Source organism: Oncorhynchus kisutch, linkage group LG15 (assembly GCF_002021735.2).
Source record: "Oncorhynchus kisutch isolate 150728-3 linkage group LG15, Okis_V2, whole genome shotgun sequence".
Taxonomy (NCBI): domain Eukaryota; kingdom Metazoa; phylum Chordata; class Actinopteri; order Salmoniformes; family Salmonidae; genus Oncorhynchus; species Oncorhynchus kisutch.
Window position 1 is genome coordinate 29,482,272 of NC_034188.2, and position 22,959 is coordinate 29,505,230.

General features: G+C 43.8%; 1 protein-coding gene across 1 annotated transcript in view; it reads left to right on the forward strand.

Moving 5' to 3' along the window:
• The first annotated feature begins 9,669 nt into the window (after positions 1–9,669).
• The window catches only part of LOC109905125 (dystrophin-related protein 2), a 125,778-nt gene continuing 112,488 nt past the window's right edge, over positions 9,670–22,959 (forward strand). Inside the window, 2 exon segments of the mRNA XM_031790061.1 lie at positions 9,670–9,870; positions 17,973–18,150. Of these exon segments, the coding sequence (XP_031645921.1) occupies positions 18,104–18,150 (47 nt within the window). The 5' untranslated portion in view covers positions 9,670–9,870; positions 17,973–18,103.

The following is a 22,959-nucleotide window of genomic DNA, read 5'->3' on the forward strand; positions in this document are numbered from 1 at the left end:
ACCAACTTTTGCTACAATATCCTTTGATTCACAACAGCAAAGCTTTACCAAACGCTTCATTCCAAAACCTCTGTGTTCAGGCCATCAGAAGAAGTGTTTCTGAACTAATCTTCCTAGCAGGAATGTATTGCAGTGTTATGTGACATCATCAGTTTGAACGTATGAATATCAAAGTAGCTGGGTGAATAACATGTCCCTTTGGTTTCCTTGTGGGTTTGGGTGGAAAAGCAGGCCATAGTTATTCTATGATCTCTCTGCTCGTGTTAACCTCAGTGCTCTCTGTGTTTGTTCTGACTTCAGGATGAGTTGGCATGAAGGGGGACAGGCAGAGCAGAGTAAACTGCTTGGAGGAAACCAGTAAATGCAGCTAGACAGCTTGACAGGCCACTGTATTCCCATTGTTAGAAAGCAGATCAACCCCGTTGCCAAAACACCATAATCTGGTGCACAGGAGGTTGTTGGCACCTGAACTGGGTAGGACGTGCTCGTGGTAATGGCTGGAGTGGGATGATATCAAATACATGAAACTCGTGGTTTCCATGTGTTTGATGCCATTCCATTCACACCGTTCCAGCCATTATTATAAGCCGCCCTCCCCTCAGCAGCCTCCACTGTTCTGGTGGGAGGTAAATGTTTGCCTCATACAATAACCATTGTACTGACACTGTATGTGTCTCAATGAGCTTTATTTTGTTATGTGCAGCTCATCAAATGATGCGGATAAGCTGAGTGATTTTCATACAGGTCCGATACAGAGTTGGATAATGACAGGGAGATGATGAGATAACGGCACTGTAGCCATAGTAACTGTCCACATTTTCTCACTTCTTCTTGTTCTATTTCTCTGCCACTTTTCCTTTCTTTGGGGTTTACATAAAACAATTTTTTCCCCAGACAAAATACTGCCGTTCTTCTGACTAATTTTGTTGTAACGGCATGGTGTTTAGGCTGTGGCTGTGGGCTCTTTCCATTAAACTCTCCCATGGTGTACCTGCACCTCATTGTAAACGGTGCTTTACCCTTTCTCTCATGTACTCTTACCGGTTTACATTCAGAGGCTGTAGCTTTGTTGTTTTGGCTTTCCTTCTGCTCAACGACAGGCCCTCCCTCCATGCTAGTGCTTGTGTTGCACTCTTTCCCAGTCCTGTGTACCAATTTAACGGAAGCCTTCATGCCTTATTTTGGACCTTTCTATCAGAGACTGGCCAGAATAGCGCCCTCTGTGTACAACTGTGTCTTCAACTCTGGCAACAATGAATGTCATTTCCAAAGAACTGTTATTAAATGTCACTTTCCGTCCATTCTTGCTGCCTACTCTCCCTGTGCCAAAGGGCAGTGTTTTTAGGAATGTGTTGAGGAGGCCTACACTTCCCTCAACCATCCAAACCTGTAGCCCCATGCCAAGTAGAGGGAGAGGGGTCTGGGGGTCCTTACCCCTTTTGTGAAAAAGTCTTCAAATTACCAGACTTTGAACTGAGGGTAACAGGAAGTCAGAAAATGTTCATATGTTCTCAGAGACATGCTGAGGATGAGCTCTCCTCCATCATTAGCATATCGTTAGTGCATTGAAACAGACCCAATTAATGACATAGAAACAAATGACTCTTTCTTTCTATCTCACCCTTTTCCTAAAGCACAAAAAATCAACCCCAGGCAGGGCCTTGAACATTATGCTGGAGTGTGAATGTGTTTTTTGTATTCTTTTTGTGTATTACTTTTTGTGTATTTTTGTGTATAACTTTTTATTTTCTCCCCAATTCTTTACTAGTCTCATCGCTGCAACTCCCCAATGGGCTCAGGAGAGACCAAGGTGGAGTCAAGCATCCTCAGAAACATGTCCCGCCCAACCGCGCTCCGTAACACCCGCCAGCTTAACCTGGAAGCCAGCCACACCAATGTGTCGGAGGAAACACCATTCATCTGGCGAACGGAGTCAGCCTGCAGGCACCCGGCCCACCCCAAGGAGTCGCTAGTGTGCGATGAGCCAAGTTAAAGCCCCGCAGCCAAACCATCCCTTAACCCGGATGACCCTTGGCCAATTGTGCACCGTCCTATGGGACTTCTGGCAACGACCGGCTGTGGCACAGCCTGAGCATGAACCCGGGTCTGAACCCAGGGTCTGCCCCACTCGGGAGGCTCTGGTGTGTGATTTTCTATTGGGGTTACTGAAGGCTTCAAGTGATTGGTGCTTTGATATTCTTATGCGACTCCTTTGATTTGTGCATTGAATTACGCTCAGTCTGTTTTCTTTCCCTTTCTGTATGTCTTGTCATGACTTTCATAAATAAGTATAGTAAACATGTTTTCTGTGTGACTACACTCGTTTCTGGTAATTAGAGGAAAACAGACACGACCCTATTTTCTTGAACATCAGATTAGTATGAGTCTTAATTAGATTGAGTTTGTAAGGCATTGAGAATGTTATGTTTTGCCTTATGCGACCAGAAAAACACATTTGTCTTCTTGTCTTCTTCATGGTTTCTTCATGTCTTATTTTCCAATTGTAGTAACTTCTATCATGATTAAGGCCAGGAGTTATTTTTCACCATTTGACCTAACTAGGAAAACTTTGGATCTTTCACTCGTCTTTCTGATTTGGACTGTATCTCGACACGTGGTTCATTGTTCTCTTTAGAAACAGAACATACTGTACAGTAGGATTGCTCAGTAAGGTACATTACAGTACAATGTGCAGTACATTGCAGTACAAGGTGCAGTACATTGCAGTACATTGCTGTACAAGGCACAGTACAAGGTGCAGTACAAGGTACAGTACATTGCTGTACAAGGCACAGTACAAGGTGCAGTACATTACAGTACAAGGTACAGTACATCACAGTACCACTTATCCTACCATTTATAACTGTTTGTCAGTTAATGATGGACTGGGCAGTTCAATGCAGTATTCTCACCCATTTTCATAATTCATGGTTGGCTTTTTACTTAACAACAAGCTGTCACCAGGCTCCTTCCTGTCTCTCACAATCTCTGTGGCCGGCTCAGCAAATAGAAAGTGACAAGGCTGACAGGCCTGCCAGTGTGGACAGCGAGTGGAGAGCCAAATGTCACACCAGACCCTGTCACAAGTCCTTTGTCTCCACTTTAATGAGATTCCCAGCTTTCAAATGAGCCTAACTTGTGTGTGTGAGCCACTAAAATCACTTTCTCACTGATTAGAGCTGCTGGCAGCCGTGACTTTTATTTCTGTGGGTGACGGTATCCGTCATTAGCACATGTGGTACCTATTATTGTGTACTCAATAGTCTGCTGCAACGGCATCAATATTAAGCCTTAACACCTTCTTCCTTTTCTCCTTCCTCCTTCTTCTGCTTTCTTCTCCTTCTTCTTCTCCTTCCTTCCTTCTTCTCCTTCCTTCTTCTCCTTCCTCCTTCTCCTTCCTTCTTCTTCTTCTTCTCCTTCTTCTTCTTCTTCTCCTTCCTCCTTCTCCTTCCTCCTTCTTCTCCTTCCTCCTTCTTCTTCTCCTTCCTTCTTCTTCTCCTTCTTCTCCTTCCTCCTTCATCTTCTCCTTCCTCCTTCTTCTCCTTCTTATTCTTCTCCTACCTTCTTCTTCTCCTTCCTTCTTCATCTTCTTCTCCTTCCTTCTTCGTCTTCTTCTCCTTCTTCTCCTTCTTCTCCTTCCTCCTTCTTCTTCTCCTTCCTTCCTTCTTCTTCTCCTTCCTCCTTCTTCTCCTTTCTCCTCCTTCTTATTCTTCTCCTACCTTCTTCTTCTCCTACCTTCTTCTTCTCCTTCCTTCTTCGTCTTCTTCTCCTTCCTTCTTCGTCTTCTTCTCCTTCCTTCTTCGTCTTCTTCTCCTTCTTCCTTATTCATCTTTCAAGTTTATTGTCGGTGTGCAGACCAGCTCTTTAGGTACATTACCACGATATGCTGTTTGCCTAAACATTTGACCTATAGAAAAGCAGAAGGAGTGCTAGGTCAGTGTGGTGGGCTGGGGCTGTGAAATGGAAGTATTTGTGATGTGCAGCGCTTGCATTGTACGGTGTTGATGGAACATTTCACTTTACAGTCTTTGTTGACAAACTCGTCTTAATTAGCCATCATCTCAATTGGGGTTTGGCAAATTAGCTATTTTCTGAATCAAGTGTTCCCTCAGCACACGTGCCTGGCTCTTAGAAAGTAGCAGCAGCAGGGTAGAGTTTTTTTTTATCAGACTTGCTTACACGCACGCAGCTGAGGTGCATGTTTTTATTTGTATTAATTTAGTTTTAATTAAGTCTAAACAGAGTGCACACTTGTTGTGGAAAAACAGTTATTTCAGATGAGAGGAGTGCATGAATTTACTGAGTGACTGTAGAGTAGTTTCGAATTTCCCAGAGAACCCATATTTCTCACTTCAAAGCTTATTTTAGTCTTATGCATTTTGATGTTTAAAAGAAATATGTAATATGAATATGTTGAATACTTCAACAATGAGACTTAGGCCCACATGTCAACTCCAATGAGATGAATAGTCTAATTCCTCCAACTAATCCCCTAAAAGCGTTCTGGTTCTATTAGAAAGGCAAGGCGGGAGGCTGTAACAATCTGTTTGAGAGATGGATTGAAATGTTATTTTAATCCTATTGCTGCCAATCATATTAGACTATTTTGCCTGTCGCGCTACTTTATATCCACAGTGCTGCCATTTCAGCAGGGCTGAGAGTATTGCACGGCACCTTTAATAGCACTTTGATAGATAAAACATGTTTTCCTTTGACAGAAATATCACTTCGGAGAATGATTTTGTCAGGGCACCTAATTCTCAGTCCTAGCAGATTGGATATTGCCCAGTGTGTGACTCATTGAACCCTCAGTGGAATTGGATTTATTTTCTGCCTTCCGTTGCTCCCAGATTCCACCACTTAGTTCCACCACGGTCGGTGTTGCACTCTGTGATCATTTGAATGTGCACAAGGTGCACCAAAGCTCGTTTACTCAGGAAGCAATCTGCTTTTGAATTAAGAAAGGCACTTTAATCCACCAAATTAATTACTTCTACACTTGTACTTGAGCTAACAAATGCGATCATTTTGTTTTGTGATTTTTCTTCCGCAATGCTTTAAGCCTGAGGGTTTTCACTGTGTTTTAATTTGATGTTGATATTGGGGTGGCAAGTAGCCTAGTGGTTAGAGCGTTGGACTAGTGAAACTGAAAGGTTGCAAGATCGAATCCCTGAGCTGACAAGGTAAAAAACTGTCATTTTTCCCCTGAACAAGGCAGTTAAACCACTGTTCCTAGGCTGTCATTGAAAATAATATTTTTTTCTTAACTGACTTGCCTAGTTAAATAAAGGAAAAACAATATATATTCTAGAATCACATCACCAATTCACTCTCAGGGAAGGATCTTACATATGGAGGAGAAAGTGCATTTAATCGTACAAAAATCTTGGAGGAGGAACTACAGTACCTTTCCTCTTTGATATATCACTTTAGCTGTCATCTCAATCCTTAACCGACAAGCTTTCATCCGACTGGTGCATTTATTGCGGCGACGACTCAACCTTATTAAGAAGCTTTTGTAGCTTAGATCTCCACAGCTTGACAGCAGAGAGACTCACAGCAGCTCACTGCATTAGTCATAAATATAATTAAACAGAAGATTACATGAATCTTCCCAGACCCACATTCTGACAGTTGCATAAGCATCCAGTGTTTTACTGCATAGTGTATGGCTGGCATCACCATAAATTACAATCTCCAACTAGAAAATGAGCACTGTGGAATGCAGGAACACACACGGACGATAATGTTATGGGCTAAGGCATACACACACACATTTATCTAGTTCCCGGTAAAAACACCTCCATTCGGTGTGAGATCTCCCCCGAATACAAACAGGCAGGCAGATACACCCACACACACAGGCAGGCACACACAAACACACACACATACATACAGTGGGGCAAAAAAAGTATTTAGTCAGCCACCAATTGTGCAAGTTCTCCCACTTAAAAAGATGAGAGAGGCCTGTAATTTTCATCATAGGTACACTTCAACTATGACAGACAAAATGAGAAAGAAAATCCAGAAAATCACATTGTAGGATTTTTAATGAATTTATTGGCAAATTATGGTGGAAAATAAGTATTTGGTCACCTACAAACAAGCAAGATTTCTGGCTCTAACAGACCTGTAACTTCTTCTTTAAGAGGCTCCTCTATCCTCCACTCGTTACCTGTATTAATGGCACTTGTTATCAGTATAAAAGACACCTGTCCACAACCTCAAACAGTCACACTCCAAACTCCACTATGGCCAAGACCAAAGAGCTGTCAAAGGACACCAGAAACTAAATTGTAGACCTGCACCAGGCTGGGAAGACTGAATCTGCAATAGGTAAGCAGCTTGGTTTGAAGAAATCAACTGTGGGAGCAATTATTAGGAAATGGAAGACATACAAGACCACTGATAATCTCCCTCGATCTGGGGCTCCACGCAAGATCTCACCCCGTGGGGTCAAAATGATCACAAGAACGGTGAGCAAAAATCCCAGAACCACTCGGGGGGACCTAGTGAATAACCTGCAGAAAGCTGGGACCAAAGTAACAAAGCCTACCATCAGTAACACACTACGCCGCCAGGGCGTCAAATCCTGCAGTCCCAGACGTGTCCCCCTGCCTAAGCCAGTACATGTCCAGGCCCGTCTGAAGTTGGATGAGTTTGGATGATCCAGAAGAAAATTGGGAGAATGTCAGATGAAACCAAAATATACATTTTTGGTAAAAACTCAACTCAACTCGTCGTGTTTGGAGGACAAAGAATGCTGAGTTGCATCCAAAGAACACCATACCTACTGTGAAGCATGGGGGTGGAAACATCATGCTTTCGGGCTGTTTTTCTGCAAAGAGACCAGGACGACCCGTGTAAAGGATCAATGTAAAGGAAATAATGAATGGGGCTATGTATCGTGAGATTTTGAGTGAAAACCTCCTTCCATCAGCAAGGGCATTGAAGATGAAACGTGGCTGGGTCTTTCAGCATGACAATGATCCCAAACACACCGCCCGGGCAACGAAGGAGTGGCTTCGTAAGAAGCATTTCAAGGTCCTGGAGTGGCCTAGCCAGCTCCAGATCTCAACCCCATAGAAAATCTTTGGAGGGAGTTGAAAGTCTGTGTTGCCCAGCAACAGCCCCAAAACATCACTGCTCTAGAGGAGATCTGCATGGAGGAATGGGCCAAAATACCAGCAACAGTTTATGAAAACCTTGTGAAGACTTACAGAAAACGTTTGACCTCTGTCATTGCCAACAAAGGGTATATAACAAAGTATTGAGATAAACTTTTGTTATTGACCAAATACTTATTTTCCACCATAATTTGCAAATAAATTCATAAAAAATCCTACAATGTGATTTTCTGGATTTTTTCCCCTCATTTTGTCTGTCATAGTTGAAGTGTACCTATGATGAAAATTACAGGCCTCTCTCATCTTTTTAAGTGGGAGAACTTGCACAATTGGTGGCTGACTAAATACTTTTTTGCCGCCCCACTGTACATACATACATACATACATACATACATACATACATACATACATACATACATACATACATACATACATACATACATACATACATACACACAGATGAAGGGGAGGAGACAGGTTGAAGAAGGATCCCTGTGGAACACTTTCGACACCTTGTGCAGTCCATGCCTTGGCAAATTGAGACTGTTCTGAGGGCAAATGGGGGTGCAACTCAATATTTCTAATGTTTTGTACACTCATAGTGTATGAGGATATTGTGATGAACGCTGTCATGTATCATTGAGCTTACTTAGCTCTATTAGGTTCATACGGTGATGTTGAGTCGTTATGAGATAGACCTTGATATATTTACCGAGTGAACGCATAGATCACAAATGAATCTCCATTGGGACTTACTAGTGACAGTTACAGTACAGCTACCCTATGCCAGGGGGCTAAGAGTGGAGGAGGAGTGAGGCCAGAGGGGCTCTTCGCTGGAGAGACTATCCACACTGTGGGTCCTTGTGGACCTCCAACAAAATGAATGGCCCTCCAGCCCCTCCCGGCCCCTGAATGTCACCTCTGAAGTGGGAACCTGTGGGGAGAGGGCAGGGGCAAAGGTCACACACACACACACACACACACACACAGTCATCACATAGTCAGTTGAAGTTTGACTGCTGCCCCTCCAGCACTTCACAGAGCTTAGCACACAGATACTGTATATGAATAAAACATGTTCACCTGATGTTAACGACGCATTGAGAAGAGTGTTGGGTGAAAGTGCTCCAATAACATCTCTTCTGTACCGCCAGGCAGTCAGACAGCCTTAAATAGGGGATAATGACTGCTAATGCTAATGGGGGTCTAATTTCAAAATGCAGAGCTCTTCAGTAACCAACGCAGCAAGGGCAGAGCGCCCATAAACTTGTCATTGAAATAGTGTTGGAAGGATCACAATTGAGACTGGAGGGTAAAATCTTTCGGTGGGAGAGTGGAGGTGGAGGAGTAGGAGTGGGGTGGGGGAACATTTCCTCTCTCCTGACTGCTCTTCTTGGTGGCCCGCGTCACAAATCACGTCCAAGGACCAGTCAGAGCTGGGAGGGCTGCTGTCACTTTCAGGGGGAATATCTCCATTTTGACAGCCTGTGTCCTGTGGGCACCTACTTTGTGTGTGTGCCTATGTGCGTGTGTGAGCATGTTTGTGTACTTTTGTGTGTGCGTGTGTTAGCATGTGCAAGCGTCTCTCTCTCTCTCTCTCGTCCCTCTCTCCTCTGTCCTGTGTGAGCAGCAGTGGATTCAGTAAGCTCTATGGCTGCTGTGTTTTCTCTTGACGACTCGGTTAGCTTAAACTGGTGGCCGTTGGCGGGGATGTGGGATGTGGGGTACAGGCCAGTAGAGAAGGGGGTAATGGCACCGCTAACCCCCATCAGGCAGCTGCTACAGACATGTGGACACACACACACATACACTGGATCCCCCCCACAAACTGTTCCCTCTGGAAGCCCATTCTCTAACTCTGTGTTGGCCTGACATGTATTTGTCCTAGCCAAAGTTGTGTTATTAAACTGTGTCACAAATCCGCAGCCACAGAGTCTTAAGCCACTACCCAGTGGAAACTGGCTGTGGTGCGAGGGAGATTTGTTCTGGGTGTCACTGTGTGTGTTGCTCAGCCCTGTGTGTTGTTGCATGGTGGTCAGTTCTTCATTATTCCCAGATGGTGGATCAGGACCCATTGGTGGTTCACAGCCATTTCTACTGGTTTAAGACTGGATTATGGCATTAGTCTTCTGATGGTGCCTTTGCCAGTCACTTTCTCTGTTCTGGAAGGAGAGGAAGGAGGAGAGTACATACCCAATCTCAAGCAGCTATGCAGTTGAACCCATGTGAGAGCTCCAGCCCATTGTTTCTTCTCCAAAGAGGAGAGTGTGTTGTTTCGGCAGTGATGTCACAAGGCTCCCTTCGCTGTTCATCTTGAAGGGCCATAGGGAAATTCCTAAAAGCTTTTGATAGACCACAGAACAAAACCTTTTGGGAACCACTGCTGTAGCCTGTATGTCACTGAAGGGCATTGACCGGCTGGACCCTGGGCAGATGGCCTTTTCCAGTGCCAGTGGGTAGGAGTAGAGGACCAGGTTGGTGTGATGAGGAATGTGCAGTGACAATAAGTTCATTGACCGGAGAGGGAGCCTCTGTCTCTCTGTGTGTCCCCACCACACCCTCATCACCAGTCATCACAGCATTCTCTCCATTCTCTGCAGCCAGTAGACAGGACAAATGTCACTCTGGGAATAGTGAGGAACCCCTCTTAAAATCACTAGAACTTCAGTGTGAGAGGAACACTATCGTAGCACTGCTGTAGCTCCTGGAGGGATTCTCTCTGTTGGGATTCTAATATATCAAGGTAAGCACGGTAACTGTCAGCTCTCTGTTATGGTTTCATAATGAGAGTGAAGTAGTGTAGATACTGTATTGCTGCTTGTCAGAGAGACTGATCTGAGAAAAGTGGTGGTGTTGATACCTGGAGATTATTATCAAGGTGTTGTATGTACGCGTACAGAAGGAAGTTAGAACTACTGTCACTTCTTTGATCAGCTGGCAGTTTTATCTGCGTAGTTGAACAGTTGTCGTCTGTCTGGGAGATGAGGTAAGGCTGTTTATCTTATCTTGGATTGTCATTGATCTGATTTATTTCTCATCTGGGGAAAATACAGTGATAGGAAAATTACATATTTACCTGGTTTGTTTGATATTAATAGTTAGCAATTATTACTTAGCAAATAGGGCATTTGTGTTCTGTTTAATTCTGTGTTTTTATGGGCTCCACTCTAGTTCCCTGTAGCTAATCTGGGTGTATGGTCACTGGAGATGGCTTGAGCTGACAAATGAGTTAAAGACTGCATTTTATAAACAAGATGTGGTGGGTGTAACTGAGATTGAGATAGCCAGGAGGAGTTTAGAAGAATTCCTAATTGTCTCTAAATCATCCTTGCATCTGGAAATCTAAGCCAGGGGTTAAGAGAACAACCCACTTGCAATTATTATAATTTTTTTTAAACCTTTATTTAACTAGGCAAGTCAGCTAAGAACAAATTCTTATTTACAATGATGCCCTAGGAACAATGGGTTAACTGCCTTGTTCAGGGGCAGAATGACCGATTTTTGTCAGCTCGGGGATTCGATCTAGCAACCTTTCGGGTACTGGCCCAACACTCTAATCACTAGGCTACCTGCTGCCCCAATAATAAAAAATAACGACAGAATGAACCCAGAGTGGTTTATGATGCTCCTTGGTCTGCATAAGGGTGGTTGAATCAACCATGGCTGAACATTGTTAGTGTCAGCTATATAAAGTACTCTGCATTTGTGTGACGGTTAGGTTACTCGGTCCAACACTCAAGGGTGGGGGGTCGACAAGCCTCATTATTGCAATAATTAATCAATATTAAATAAAGATGATTGTTTGAAGAAATTACCAAATCTCTCAGTACTGAATTTCCATGACAATACTCAAAAGCTTATGTTTTGGAAAGACATGGTCAATTGATGCAAATATATTAAAGTACAATAATTAGGTTACTTAAGACAAAAGGAGGGTGGTTGGTTGGGGAGGATGGGTGTGCGTATAACTTGACTGTTTAGTAACCCAATTGTTGTGTGTTTGAAGCACGTCATGGACAACTTTAGGATTTCAGCTAGGATTTTTGCTAATTAGCAACTTTACAACAACGTATTACTTTTTAACTACGTTGGTAGCATGTTAGCTAACCCTAACCCTTTAGCTAGCATGTTACTTTAACTAGCTTGTTACCTAACCCTTAACCCTTAAACCTAACCATAACCTTAATCCCCACCTAGCTAACATTAACCACAACAAATAGAAATGTGTGTAATGTACAGTACACTAATGCGTTATGAAGAAATTAAATGGTCTAATATACACAAAAATTAGCTGTGAAGAAAATGGTGTAATACACACAAAAGATGACGGTCCCTGTCACAAATTTCTAATAAGTAATTAAGTAAGTAATTAGTATTTCACAATGAATTGTGTTGATCAGCTAGGTTTTGAGGAGGTGGTGTATTTTTTTGAAGACACCTTGGTGTTTTTATTCAATTCAGTCTAGGCGAGAATCCTTGCCAAAGAAACTAAATAAATACAGCCTAGTGCTGCAGCACGAAGTGAAGAGCTTACCGGTAAACCTCAGTGCTCCCCACACAGGCTCAGCCCTCTTGGGAAAATGGGAGAGTGCTTCAGCGATTATCAGATACCACACTCGTCAATAATACATGTCCAGAGATGGACCTGTACAGCATATGAAACTCATGTGTCCATTTGTGAAACATGAGTTGATGGTATGTCGTTGAATTACTCTGTGTGTTGGGGAAGTGCGTTGGGGAATGTCGTTTGTGTGTGTGTGTGTGCGTGTTTGTGTGTGTGTCCATGATTTTCAATGGTTTGTGTGTATGTGTGCATCACTCTTGTGTATACATGAGTATGCTGGTCCGATGCTGGTGGTCCTGCCTGACGCAGTTGCCAGTACTGATGCCAGTGCTTGTCTCCGGACTGGACACAGAGAGGAGAGGAAGGAAGATAGCCCAGGCCTGCCCAGTGTTCTGGCATCACTAACACAAGGCTCCCCTTCGTATGGTTGGAAAAAACGCCTTCCTCAGTCAAAGCTATAAACAGGGGCGCAGTTCCACCGCTACTGCTGTCGTTGATGGCCTTTCTGTTGATTCAGCTCAATTTGCCATCAAGTAAACAAACAAAACATGGTCACTCCGCTTCATATCGCTGTGTTGTGTGTTATTACGGTCCGTCTGTGCAGTCATAATTGCTCAGCGATATTAGGCTAAGCTGGGGAAAAGGTCCTGTTGGCTGCTCATTGCTGCTGGTGATTTTAATATGTTTAATATCTGGAGTTCCAGTGAGCCTGTGTGGCTTGTAGGTATTAACAGTATCTGAGCTCCTATCCACATAACTGAAGAACCATGAACAGAGAGGATTAATCATCCAGCCAGTGGATTATACAGAGGAGGAGGGAGAGAGAGATGCTGATTCATACAAAATTGAGAAATTGCCCTTGAACAAACAGAGGGCTGCCTCAATAATGAGAGGCAAGCAGATGAAGGAGAGAGAGAGGGGGAGAGAAAGAAGGAAGGAGAGAGGGGAGGGGAGATGGAAGAGAGAGGAGAGAGAGGAGAGAAAGGAGGGAAGGTAAGAGAGGAGAGAGAGAAAGAGGAGAGAAAGGAGAGAGAGAGAGAGGAGCGAGAGAGGGGAGAGAAGAGAGAAAGGAGAGAGAGGGGAGAGAGAGGAGAGAAAGGAGAGAGAGAGAAGGTAAGAGAGGAGAGAGATGAGAGAGAGAGAAAGGAAAGGAGAGGAGAGAAGAGAGGGGAGAGAGAAAGGAGAGAGAGGGGAGGGAGAGAAGGGGGAGAGAGATGGTGAGGGTGATATATGCTTAAACTCTTAGAAAATAGGGTTCCAAAAGGGATGTTTGTCTGTCCCCATTGGAGAACATTTTTTAGTACCAGTAGAACCCTTTTCAGTTCCATGTATAACTATTTTCTCCTGCGGGGAAAGAGGCGTTGTTGTGCGCTCTTCACAACTGTGTTAATGTGTGGACCATGATAGTTCCTTAGGGATGTGAAGACTGAGGAACTTGAAGCTCTCAACCTGTTCCACAACAGCCCATTTCCCTGTAGTCCACGATCAGCTCCTTAGCCCTTCTGACATTGAGGGAGAGGTTGTTGTCCTGGCACTACACTGCCAACTCTCTGATCTCCTCCATGTAGGCTGTCTCATCATTGTCGGTGATCAGGCCTACCACCGTTGTGTGGTCTTCAAACTTAATGATGGCCACACAGTCGTGGGTGAACTGTGAGTACAGGAGGGGACTAAGCATGCACCCCTGAGGGGCCCCCGTGTTGAGGGTCAGCATTGCGGATGTGTTGTTGCCTACCCTTACCAACTTGGGGCAGCCTGTTAGGAAGTCAAGGATCCAGTTGCAGAGGGAGGTGTTTAATCGCAGGGCCCTTAGTTTAGGGATGAGCTTAGAGGCCACTATGTTGTTGAACGCTGTGCTGTAATCAATGAACAGCATTCTCACATAGGTGTTCCTCTTGTCCAAGTGGGAAAGGGCACTGTTGAGTTCAATAGAGATTGCATCATCTGTGGATCTGTTGGGGCGGTATGCGAATTGGAGTGGGTCCAGGGTGTTTGGGATGATGGCGATGATGTGAGCCATGACCAGCCTTTCAAAGCATTTCATGGCTACAGATGTGAGTGCTACGGGGCAATAGTAATTTAGTGCAGGCTGTAGTGAAGGTATAGGCGGTGACCTCCAAGAGGGGAAGATGATTAGACTTGATTGGAGATGAAGAGGAAGCTCCCTGACAGCTCAGTGGCCAGACACAAGAGATGTCACGACCCTACAAACACTCTCTCATCACTTGCCTAAACTGATGCCATCACAAACCTGACAAAGGTTTGGATGTATCCACGTGTATTTGTTCACACATCCAAGTGTAGACGTGTCTAAGAGTAGGGCTTTGAATTTCTCTTGGTTAGGTCACAATGTTCAGATAAAACGCAGTGCCCCATTTATGAATGTACATGTGATCAGGGTTGGAGTCGATTTAATTTAAATTCCAGTCAATTAAGGAAGTACACAAACATTTAAATTCCAATTTTCTTCATGATTTTCAACTTTTGGAGTTGACTGGAATTTAAATGGAATTGACCCCAACCCTGCATATGATATAATACGATGTGATTATATGTTACGATGCAATGTTATAGAAGCTGTAGAAGCTATAGAAGTTATAGAAACACTGTCACCACCGATAAATCCACGATAATGGAGAATTTCAATAATCAGTTTTCTACTGTTGGCCAGGCCATGCTTTCCACCTGGCTACCCCTACCCCTGTCAACTGCCCTGCACCCCCACAGCAACTCGCCCAAGCTTCCCCCATTTATCCATCACCCAAATCCAGATATCTGATATTCTGTAAGAACTGCAAAATCTGGACCCCTACAAATCAGCCAGGCTAGACAATCTGGACCCTCTCTTTCTACAATTATCTGCCGAAATTGTTGCAACCCCTATTACTAGCCTGTTCAACCTCTCTTTCGTATCGTCTGAAATCCCCAAAGATTGGAAAGCTTCCGTGGTCATCCCCCTTTTCAAACTGCTACAGACCTATATCTATCCGACCCTGCCTTTCTAAGGTCTTCGAAAGGTCTTCGAAAGCCAAGTTAACAAACAGATCACCAACCATTTAGAATCCCACCGTACCTTCTCTGCTATGCAAAATCTGGCTTCCCGAGCTGGTCATGTATGCACCTCAGCCACACCTCAGCCACACTCAAGGTCCTAAACGATATCATAACTGCCATCTATAAGAGACAATAAAGTGTAGCCGTATTCATCGACCTGGCCAAGGCTTTCGACTCTGTCACCACTTTATTATCGGCAGACTCAACAGCCTTGGTTTCTCAAATGACTGCCTCGACTGGTTCACCAACTACTTCTCTGATAGAATTCAGTGTGTCAAATTGGAGGGCCTGTCGTCCGGACCTCTGGGAGACTCAATGGGGGTGCCACAGGGTTCAATGTTCGGGCTGACTCTCTTCTCTGTATAAATCAATGATGTCGCTCTTGCTGCTGGAAATTCTCTGATCCACCTCTACGCAGACTAAACCATTCTGTATACTTCTGGTCCTTCTTTGGACACTGTGCTAACTAACTTCCAGACAAGCTTCAATGCCATACAACACTCCTAAAAAAAAACGAATTGCATGCTCTTCAACCAATCGCTGCCCGCACCTGCCTGCCCGTCCAGCATCACTACTCTGGACGGTTCTAACCTAGAATACATGGACAACTACAAATACCTAGGTTTCTGGTAAGACTGTAAACTCTCCTTCCAGACCAACACTAAGCATCTCCAATCCAAAATTAAATCTATAATTGGCTTCCTATTTCGCAACAAAGCATCATTTACTCATGCTGCCAAACATATCCTCGTAAAACTGACCATCCTACCAATCCTCGATTTTGGCGATGTCATCTACAAAATAGCCTCCAACACTCTCCTCAACAAATTGGATGCAGTCTATCACAGTGCCATCTGTTTCGTCACCAAAGCCTCATATACTACCCACTACTGCGACCTGTATGCTCTTGTTGGCTGGCCCTCGCTTCATACTCATCTTCAAACCCACTGGCTCCAGGTCATCTAAAAGTCTTTGCTAGGTAAAGCCCAGCCTTATCTCAGCTCACTGGTCACCATAGCAGCACCCACCCGCAGCACGCGCTCCAACAGGTATATTTCACTGGTCACCCCCAAAGCCAATTCCCCCTTTGGCCGCCTCTCCTTCCAGTTCTCTGCTACCAATGACTGGAACAAACTGCAAAAATTGCTGAACCTGGAGACTCTTATCTCCCTCACTAACTTCAAGCACCAGCTGTCAGAGCAGCTCACAGATCACTGCACCTGTACATAGCCCATCTGTAAATAGCCCATCCAACCCATCCATCTCATCCCCATACTGTATTTATTTTTTTATTTAGCTCCTTTGCACCCCAGTATCTCTACTTGCACATTCATCTTCTGCACATCTACCATTCCAGTGTTTAATTGCTATATCGTAATTCCCTCGCCACTATGGGCTATTTTATTGCCTATATACAGTGCCTTGCGAAAGTATTCGGCCCCCTTGAACTTTGCGACCTTTTGCCACATTTCAGGCTTCAAACATAAAGATATAAAACTGTATTTTTTTGTGAAGAATCAACAACAAGTGGGACACAATCATGAAGTGGAACGACATTTATTGGATATTTATTGGATATTTTAACAAATCAAAAACTGAAGAATTGGGCGTGCAAAATTATTCAGCCCCTTTACTTTCAGTGCAGCAAACTCTCTCCAGAAGTTCAGTGAGGATCTCTGAATGATCCAATGTTGACCTAAATGACTAATGATGATAAATACAATCCACCTGTGTGTAATCAAGTCTCCGTATAAATGCACCTGCACTGTGATATTCTCAGAGGTCCGTTAAAAGCGCAGAGAGCATCATGAAGAACAAGCAACACACCAGGCAGGTCTGAGATACTGTTGTGAAGAAGTTTAAAGCCGGATTTGGATACAAAAAGATTTCCCAAGCATTAAACATCCCAAGGAGCACTGTGCAAGCGATAATATTGAAATGGAAGGAGTATCAGACCACTGAAAATCTACCAAGACCTGGCCGTCCCTCTAAACTTTCAGCTCATACAAGGAGAAGACTGATCAGAGATGCAGCCAAGAGGCCCATGATCACTCTGGATGAACTGCAGAGATCTACAGCTGAGGTGGGAGACTCTGTCCATAGGACAACAATCAGTCGTATATTGCACAAATCTGGCCTTTATGGAAGAGTGGCAAGAAGAAAGCCATTTCTTAAAGATATCCATAAAAAGTGCTGTTTAAAGTTTGCCACAAGCCACCTGGGAGACACACCAAACATGTGGAAGAAGGTGCTCTGGTCAGATGAAATCAAAATTGAACTTTTTGGCAACAATGCAAAATGTTATGTTTGGCGTAAAAGCAACACAGCTCATCACCCTGAACACACCATCCCCACTGTCAAACATGGTGGTGGCAGCATCATGGTTTGGGCCTGCTTTTCTTCAGCAGGGACAGGGAAGATGGTTAAAATTGATGGGAAGATGGATGGAGCCAAATACAGGACCATTCTGGAAGAAAACCTGATGGAGTCTGCAAAAGACCTGAGACTGGGACGGAGATTTGTCTTCCAACAAGACAATGATCCAAAACATAAAGCAAAATCTACAATGGAATGGTTCAAAAATAAACATATCCAGGTGTTAGAATGGCCAAGTCAAAGTCCAGAATCTGTGGAAAGAACTGAAAACTGCTGTTCACAAATGCTCTCCATCCAACCTCACTGAGCTCGAGCTGTTTTGCAAGGAGGAATGGGAAAAAAATTCAGTCTCTCGATGTGCAAAACTGATAGAGACATACCCCAAGCGACTTACAGCTGTAATCGCAGCAAAAGGTGGCGCTACAAAGTATTAACTTAAGGGGGCTGAATAATTTTGCACTCCCAATTCTTCAGTTTTTGATTTGTTTAAAAAGTTTGAAATATCCAATAAATGTCGTTCCACTTCATGATTGTGTCCCACTTGTTGTTGATTCTTCACAAAAAAAATACAGTTTTATATCTTTATGTTTGAAGCCTGAAATGTGGCAAAAGGTCGCAAACTTCAAGGGGGCCGAATACTTTCGCAAGGCACTGTATATACATACATATATACATACACTTTTTCTACTGTATTATTGACTGTATGTTTCTTTATTCCATGTGTAACTGTGTGTTGTTGTATGTGTCGAACTGCTTTGCTTTCTTGGCCAGGTCGCAATTGTAAATGAGAACTTAAATTAAAATTTAAAAAAATAAAGGCTAATGTGTGTGTTCTGTGTGTTTTTGTGTAGCTGCGGGGCGACCAGGGTGGCCGGGATGCCACTGTGTGCCCTGCCAGTCCACGGTGGATGCTGAGGGGCAGGAGGACGGAGTGGTGGGGACGAAGTGTAGCAGGCTGGGAGGGCACCACACATCTGGAGACATGAATCTCTGCTGGAACGAGATCAAACGCAAGTCCCACAACATCCGGTAAGATGTTGCTTACAATGGGGTTCAATGGGGTTAGGATTCTCCTTCACATTGAGTTTCAATGGGAGTTTTATACATGTGTTTCAATGGGAGTGTGTTTTACATTGGGTTTCAATGGGTATAGGATGTGTTTTAAATTTTGTTTCAATGGAGGTTGGATATGTTTTAAATTGGGTTTCGATGAGGGTAGGATGTGTTTTAAATTAGGTTTCAATGGAGGTAGGATGTGTTTTAAATTGGGTTTCGCTGAGGGTAGGATGTGTTTTAAATTGGGTTTCGATGCGGGTAGGATGTGTTTTAAATTGGGTTTCAATAGTATGCATGTGTTATACTGTATACTGGGTTTCAATGGGAGTGTGATATACACTACATTTCAATGTGATTAAAATACGATTTACTTTTGGCAGTGGGAGAGTATCAACAGAATAATTTTAAGAAAACACACAACGATTCAAAACCCTGCTGTCACAATGTCGGGTTTTGAAACATGCTGTGCAAACAAGCGTCTTTCAGCCACTCTTTCATGCTCCGACGTTTGTGTAGTGTTGATACTTGCTCTGATTTGTTCACTGCTGTTCCCACAATTAGAAAAACATTGTCTCAATAAAGTGCTGTCACGTAATGAAATATTCGCAGACACATCTCCAAGTGAGCCTATTCATTATTAATAATATGTGGGTTAATACTGAGGTCTGCATCTGCAAAACAATTAGGAACAACTGTAGTACTGCTTTGATGACTAATTGGAAGGCGACCAAGCTTGGCATGTCATTGGTATGACTTTAATTCAGCTGGCATCCTATTTACAGGATTGGCCTCTTTAATGACTTACTTGACCCTCATCATCCTGGTGCTTCCAGCAGGGACATGCGGGGATATTCGTTAAGACAGTTCCCCCTGCAGCGTTTTGTAATGAGATCACTCATACGCACGCACGCACGCATACAGGCATACACGCACGCACACACCCACACACACACACACACTCAACCCCTTCTGACATCATTTGGCCCACAGCGAGAGAGAGCGAGTGAGAGAGAGACAGATCACTACGGTCATGTCTTTAAAGTAGTGGAGAGCGACTGCTAAGAGATGTCCCTGAGAGATGTGTACAGGACTGAGTGCCAACTCCTGGACAACTGGAGGTTGGTTTATCTAATGGCTTGTCAGGTTTTGATGGATATGTTGTTGTGGAACTTCTGTTCCAATGGCAGAGGTAGGAGGAGGAGCTAAAGGCTGGCCAAGGCCTCTCTTGCTTCTCCTGCTCCTGCTTGTCACCATAGAAACCACACTACAACCCCTAATCTACTGCTACTGCCTAGCACCATTGTCCTGTATAGGCTAGCTGTGTAAGCTATTACTCACTTACTTGTGAATGCTCAATGCATTGAAACATGTTGATAAGCCTTGGTCCAACATCACCAAGCCTGGTAATTCATAGAATCTGAAGGTCGACATTAATATATATATATATATATTTTCTTCAGTGTGTCACACCAGTAGAGGTAATTATATATTTTTTCAACAAAAGAGAGTCTAAGGACTAGACGGAGTAGTCTGTTATTGGTGTTGTGTTTATTATACAGTTACCGAGGCGATGGTTGTTTGCTTGAGGTGTGTCATGATTAAGACTCCAATCAGTGAAGCCACAGCTCCATATGATAAATATTCTGTATGCATAATGTGGCATAATGAACTCTAAATGATTATGGTTGTGAATGGGAAAACACTTCACATCCTCAGGCACGTTGATTAAACAGGTATAGATCAGATGAACTACGACTGCTACACATTAGCCCCTTAGAGTCAATCTAAGTTACACAACAAAACAATCCCCATCAAAATCCGTCAGTTTAGGCTCGAGATATCTGTTTTTTTGCATTGGATGCGTCTCAATTCATCGCATCCGCCAGTGTCTTACTTCCTTCATCTGTGGTAATAGTTGGCAGAGCTAGAGGGGTGTTTGTCAGACCATGAGAAAATCGGTCTTTTCACAAAAAACGCCTGTAGTGTCCGAACGATTTGACTTACAAACTAGCGTCACGGGACCCGTCTGAAGGTAACCATTTGTAACGGCTGTCTTCCTCTGACGAGGAGGAGTAGTAAGATGGATTGGAGGACCAATGCCCAGCGTAATAAGTGTTCATATCATTTAATTGAGTAATGGAACACTTGAACAAAAAAATAAACGACCAACGAACAGTCCCGTAAGGTGAATGACAAAAAACCACTAAAACCACCACAGGAAAATAATCACAAACAACTCAAAAGTGAAACCAGGCTTCCTAAATATGGTTCTCAATCAGGGACAACGATAAACAGCTGCCTCTGATTGAGAACCATACCAGGCCAAACACAGAAATCCCAAAACATAGAAAAAGTAACATAGACAACCCACCCAACTCACACCCTGACCATACTAAAACAAAGACATAATAAAATAACTAAGGTCAGAACGTGTCTGTCCGCGGTGGTGGCTCTGGTGCGGGACGTGGACCCCACTCCACCATAGTCCTTCTCCGCCTCTTTACCCGCCTCTTTAACGCGGCGACCCTCGCCGCCGACCTCGGACTGGGGAACCAAGCCACGGGTCCTGAATGGACTGGAGATTCCGGCAGCACTGGACGGACGGGAGATTACCGCAGCACCGGACAGGCGGGAGACTCCGGCAGCTCCGGAGTGAAGACATAATAAAAGAACTAAGGTCAGAACGTGACACCAGTACTGGATTTTTTTTAACTAATAGAAGTATGAAGGTAGTTTTGTTAAATATGTGTAAAAATATATATTTCCTGAGTTTTTTTTCCTCCTAGATTTAGGACTGACACTTCAAAACCTTGTTTCTTATGATTTATCTTTTGACTATATTTTTGCCATTTATGAATGTGTTATTCAATGCTTTTCTATGGGCTTTAGTAGTAAAGGCCAAAATCAATATTTGTTATTTGTTTTATTTTTTTATATATATTTTTTAAACCAATTTCGTGGAATCCAATTGGTAGTTACAGTTTTGTCTCATTGCTGCAACTCCCGTACGGACTTGGGAATGGCGAAGGTCAAGAGCTGTGCGTCCTCCAAAACACAGCCCAACCAAGCCGCACTGCTTCTTGACACAATGCCCACTTAAATCAAATCAAATCAAATGTATTTGTCACATACACATGGTTAGCAGATGTTAATGCTTGTGCTTCTAGTTCCGACAATGCAGTAACCAACAAGTAATCTAACCTAACAATTCCAAAACTACTACCTTATACACACAAGTGTAAAGGGATAAAGAATATGTACATGAAGATATATGAATAAGTGATGGTACAGAACGGCATGGTATCGTGTACAGTATATATACATATGAGATGAGTAATGTAGGGTATGTAAACAAAGTGGCATAGTTTAAAGTGGCTAGTTATACATGTATTACATAAAGATGCAGTAGATGATATAGAGTACAGTATATACATATTCATATGAGATGAGTAATGTAGGGTATGTAAACATTATATTAAGTAGCATTGTTTAAAGTGGCTAGTGACATATTTTACATCAATTTCCATCAATTCCCATTATTAAAGTGTCTGGAGTTCAGTCAGTGTGTTGGCAGCAGCCACTCAATGTTAGTGGTGGCTGTTTAACAGTCTGATGGCCTTGAGATAGAAGCAGTTTTTCAGTCTCTCGGCCCCCTGTAGCGGGGTGAACAGGCAGTGGCTCGGGTGGTTGTTGTCCTTGATGATCTTTATGGCCTTCCTGTGACATCGGGTGGTGTAGGTGTCCTGGAGGGCAGGTAGTTTGCCCCCGGTGATACATTGTGCAGACCTCACTACCCTCTGGAGAGCCTTACGCTTGTGAGTGGAGCAGTTGCCGTACCAGGCGGTGATACAGCCCGCCAGGATGCTCTCGATTGTGCATCTGTAGAAGTTTGTGAGTGCTTTTGGTGACAAGCCAAATTACTTCAGCCTCCTGAGGCGCTGCTGCACCTTCTTCACAACGCTGTCTGTGTGGGTGGACCAATTCAGTTTGTCTGTGATGTGTACGCCGAGGAACTTACTACCCTCTCCACTACTCCTCCCACGCGGTCGTGGGTGAACAGGGAGTACAGGAGAGGGCTCAGAACACACCCTTGTGGGGCCCCACTGTTGAGGATCAGCGGGGTGGATATGTTGTTACCTACCCTCACCACCTGGGGGCGGCCCGTCAGGAAGTCCAGTACCCAGTTGCACAGGGTGGGGTCGAGACACAGGGTCTCGAGCTTGATGACGAGTTTGGAGGGTACTATGGTGTTAAATGCTGAGCGTAGTCGATGAACAGCATTCTCACATAGGTATTCCTCTTGTCCAGATGGGTTAGGGCAGTGTGCAGTGTGGTTGAGATTGCATCGTCTGTGGACCTATTTGGGTGGTAAGCAAATTGGAGTGGGTCTAGGGTGTCAGGGAGGGTGGAGGTGATATGGTCCTTGACTAGTCTCTCAAAGCACTTCATGATGACGGAAGTGAGTGCAACGGGGCGGTAGTTGTTTAGCTCAGTTACCTTAGCTTTCTTGGGAACAGGGACAATGGTGGCCCTCTTGAAGCATGTGGGAACAACAGACTGGGATAAGGATTGATTGAATATGTGTCACGCCCTGGTCTTAGTATTTTGTGTTTTATTTATTTATTTGGTTAGGCCAGGGTGTGACATGGGTTTATTTTGTGGTGTGTTTTTGTATTGGGGTTTTAGTAGGTATTGGGTTTGTGGCTTAGTAGGGTTGTCTAGGAAAGTCTATGGTTGCCTGAGGCGGTTCTCAATCAGAGGCAGGTGATTTTAGTTGTCTCT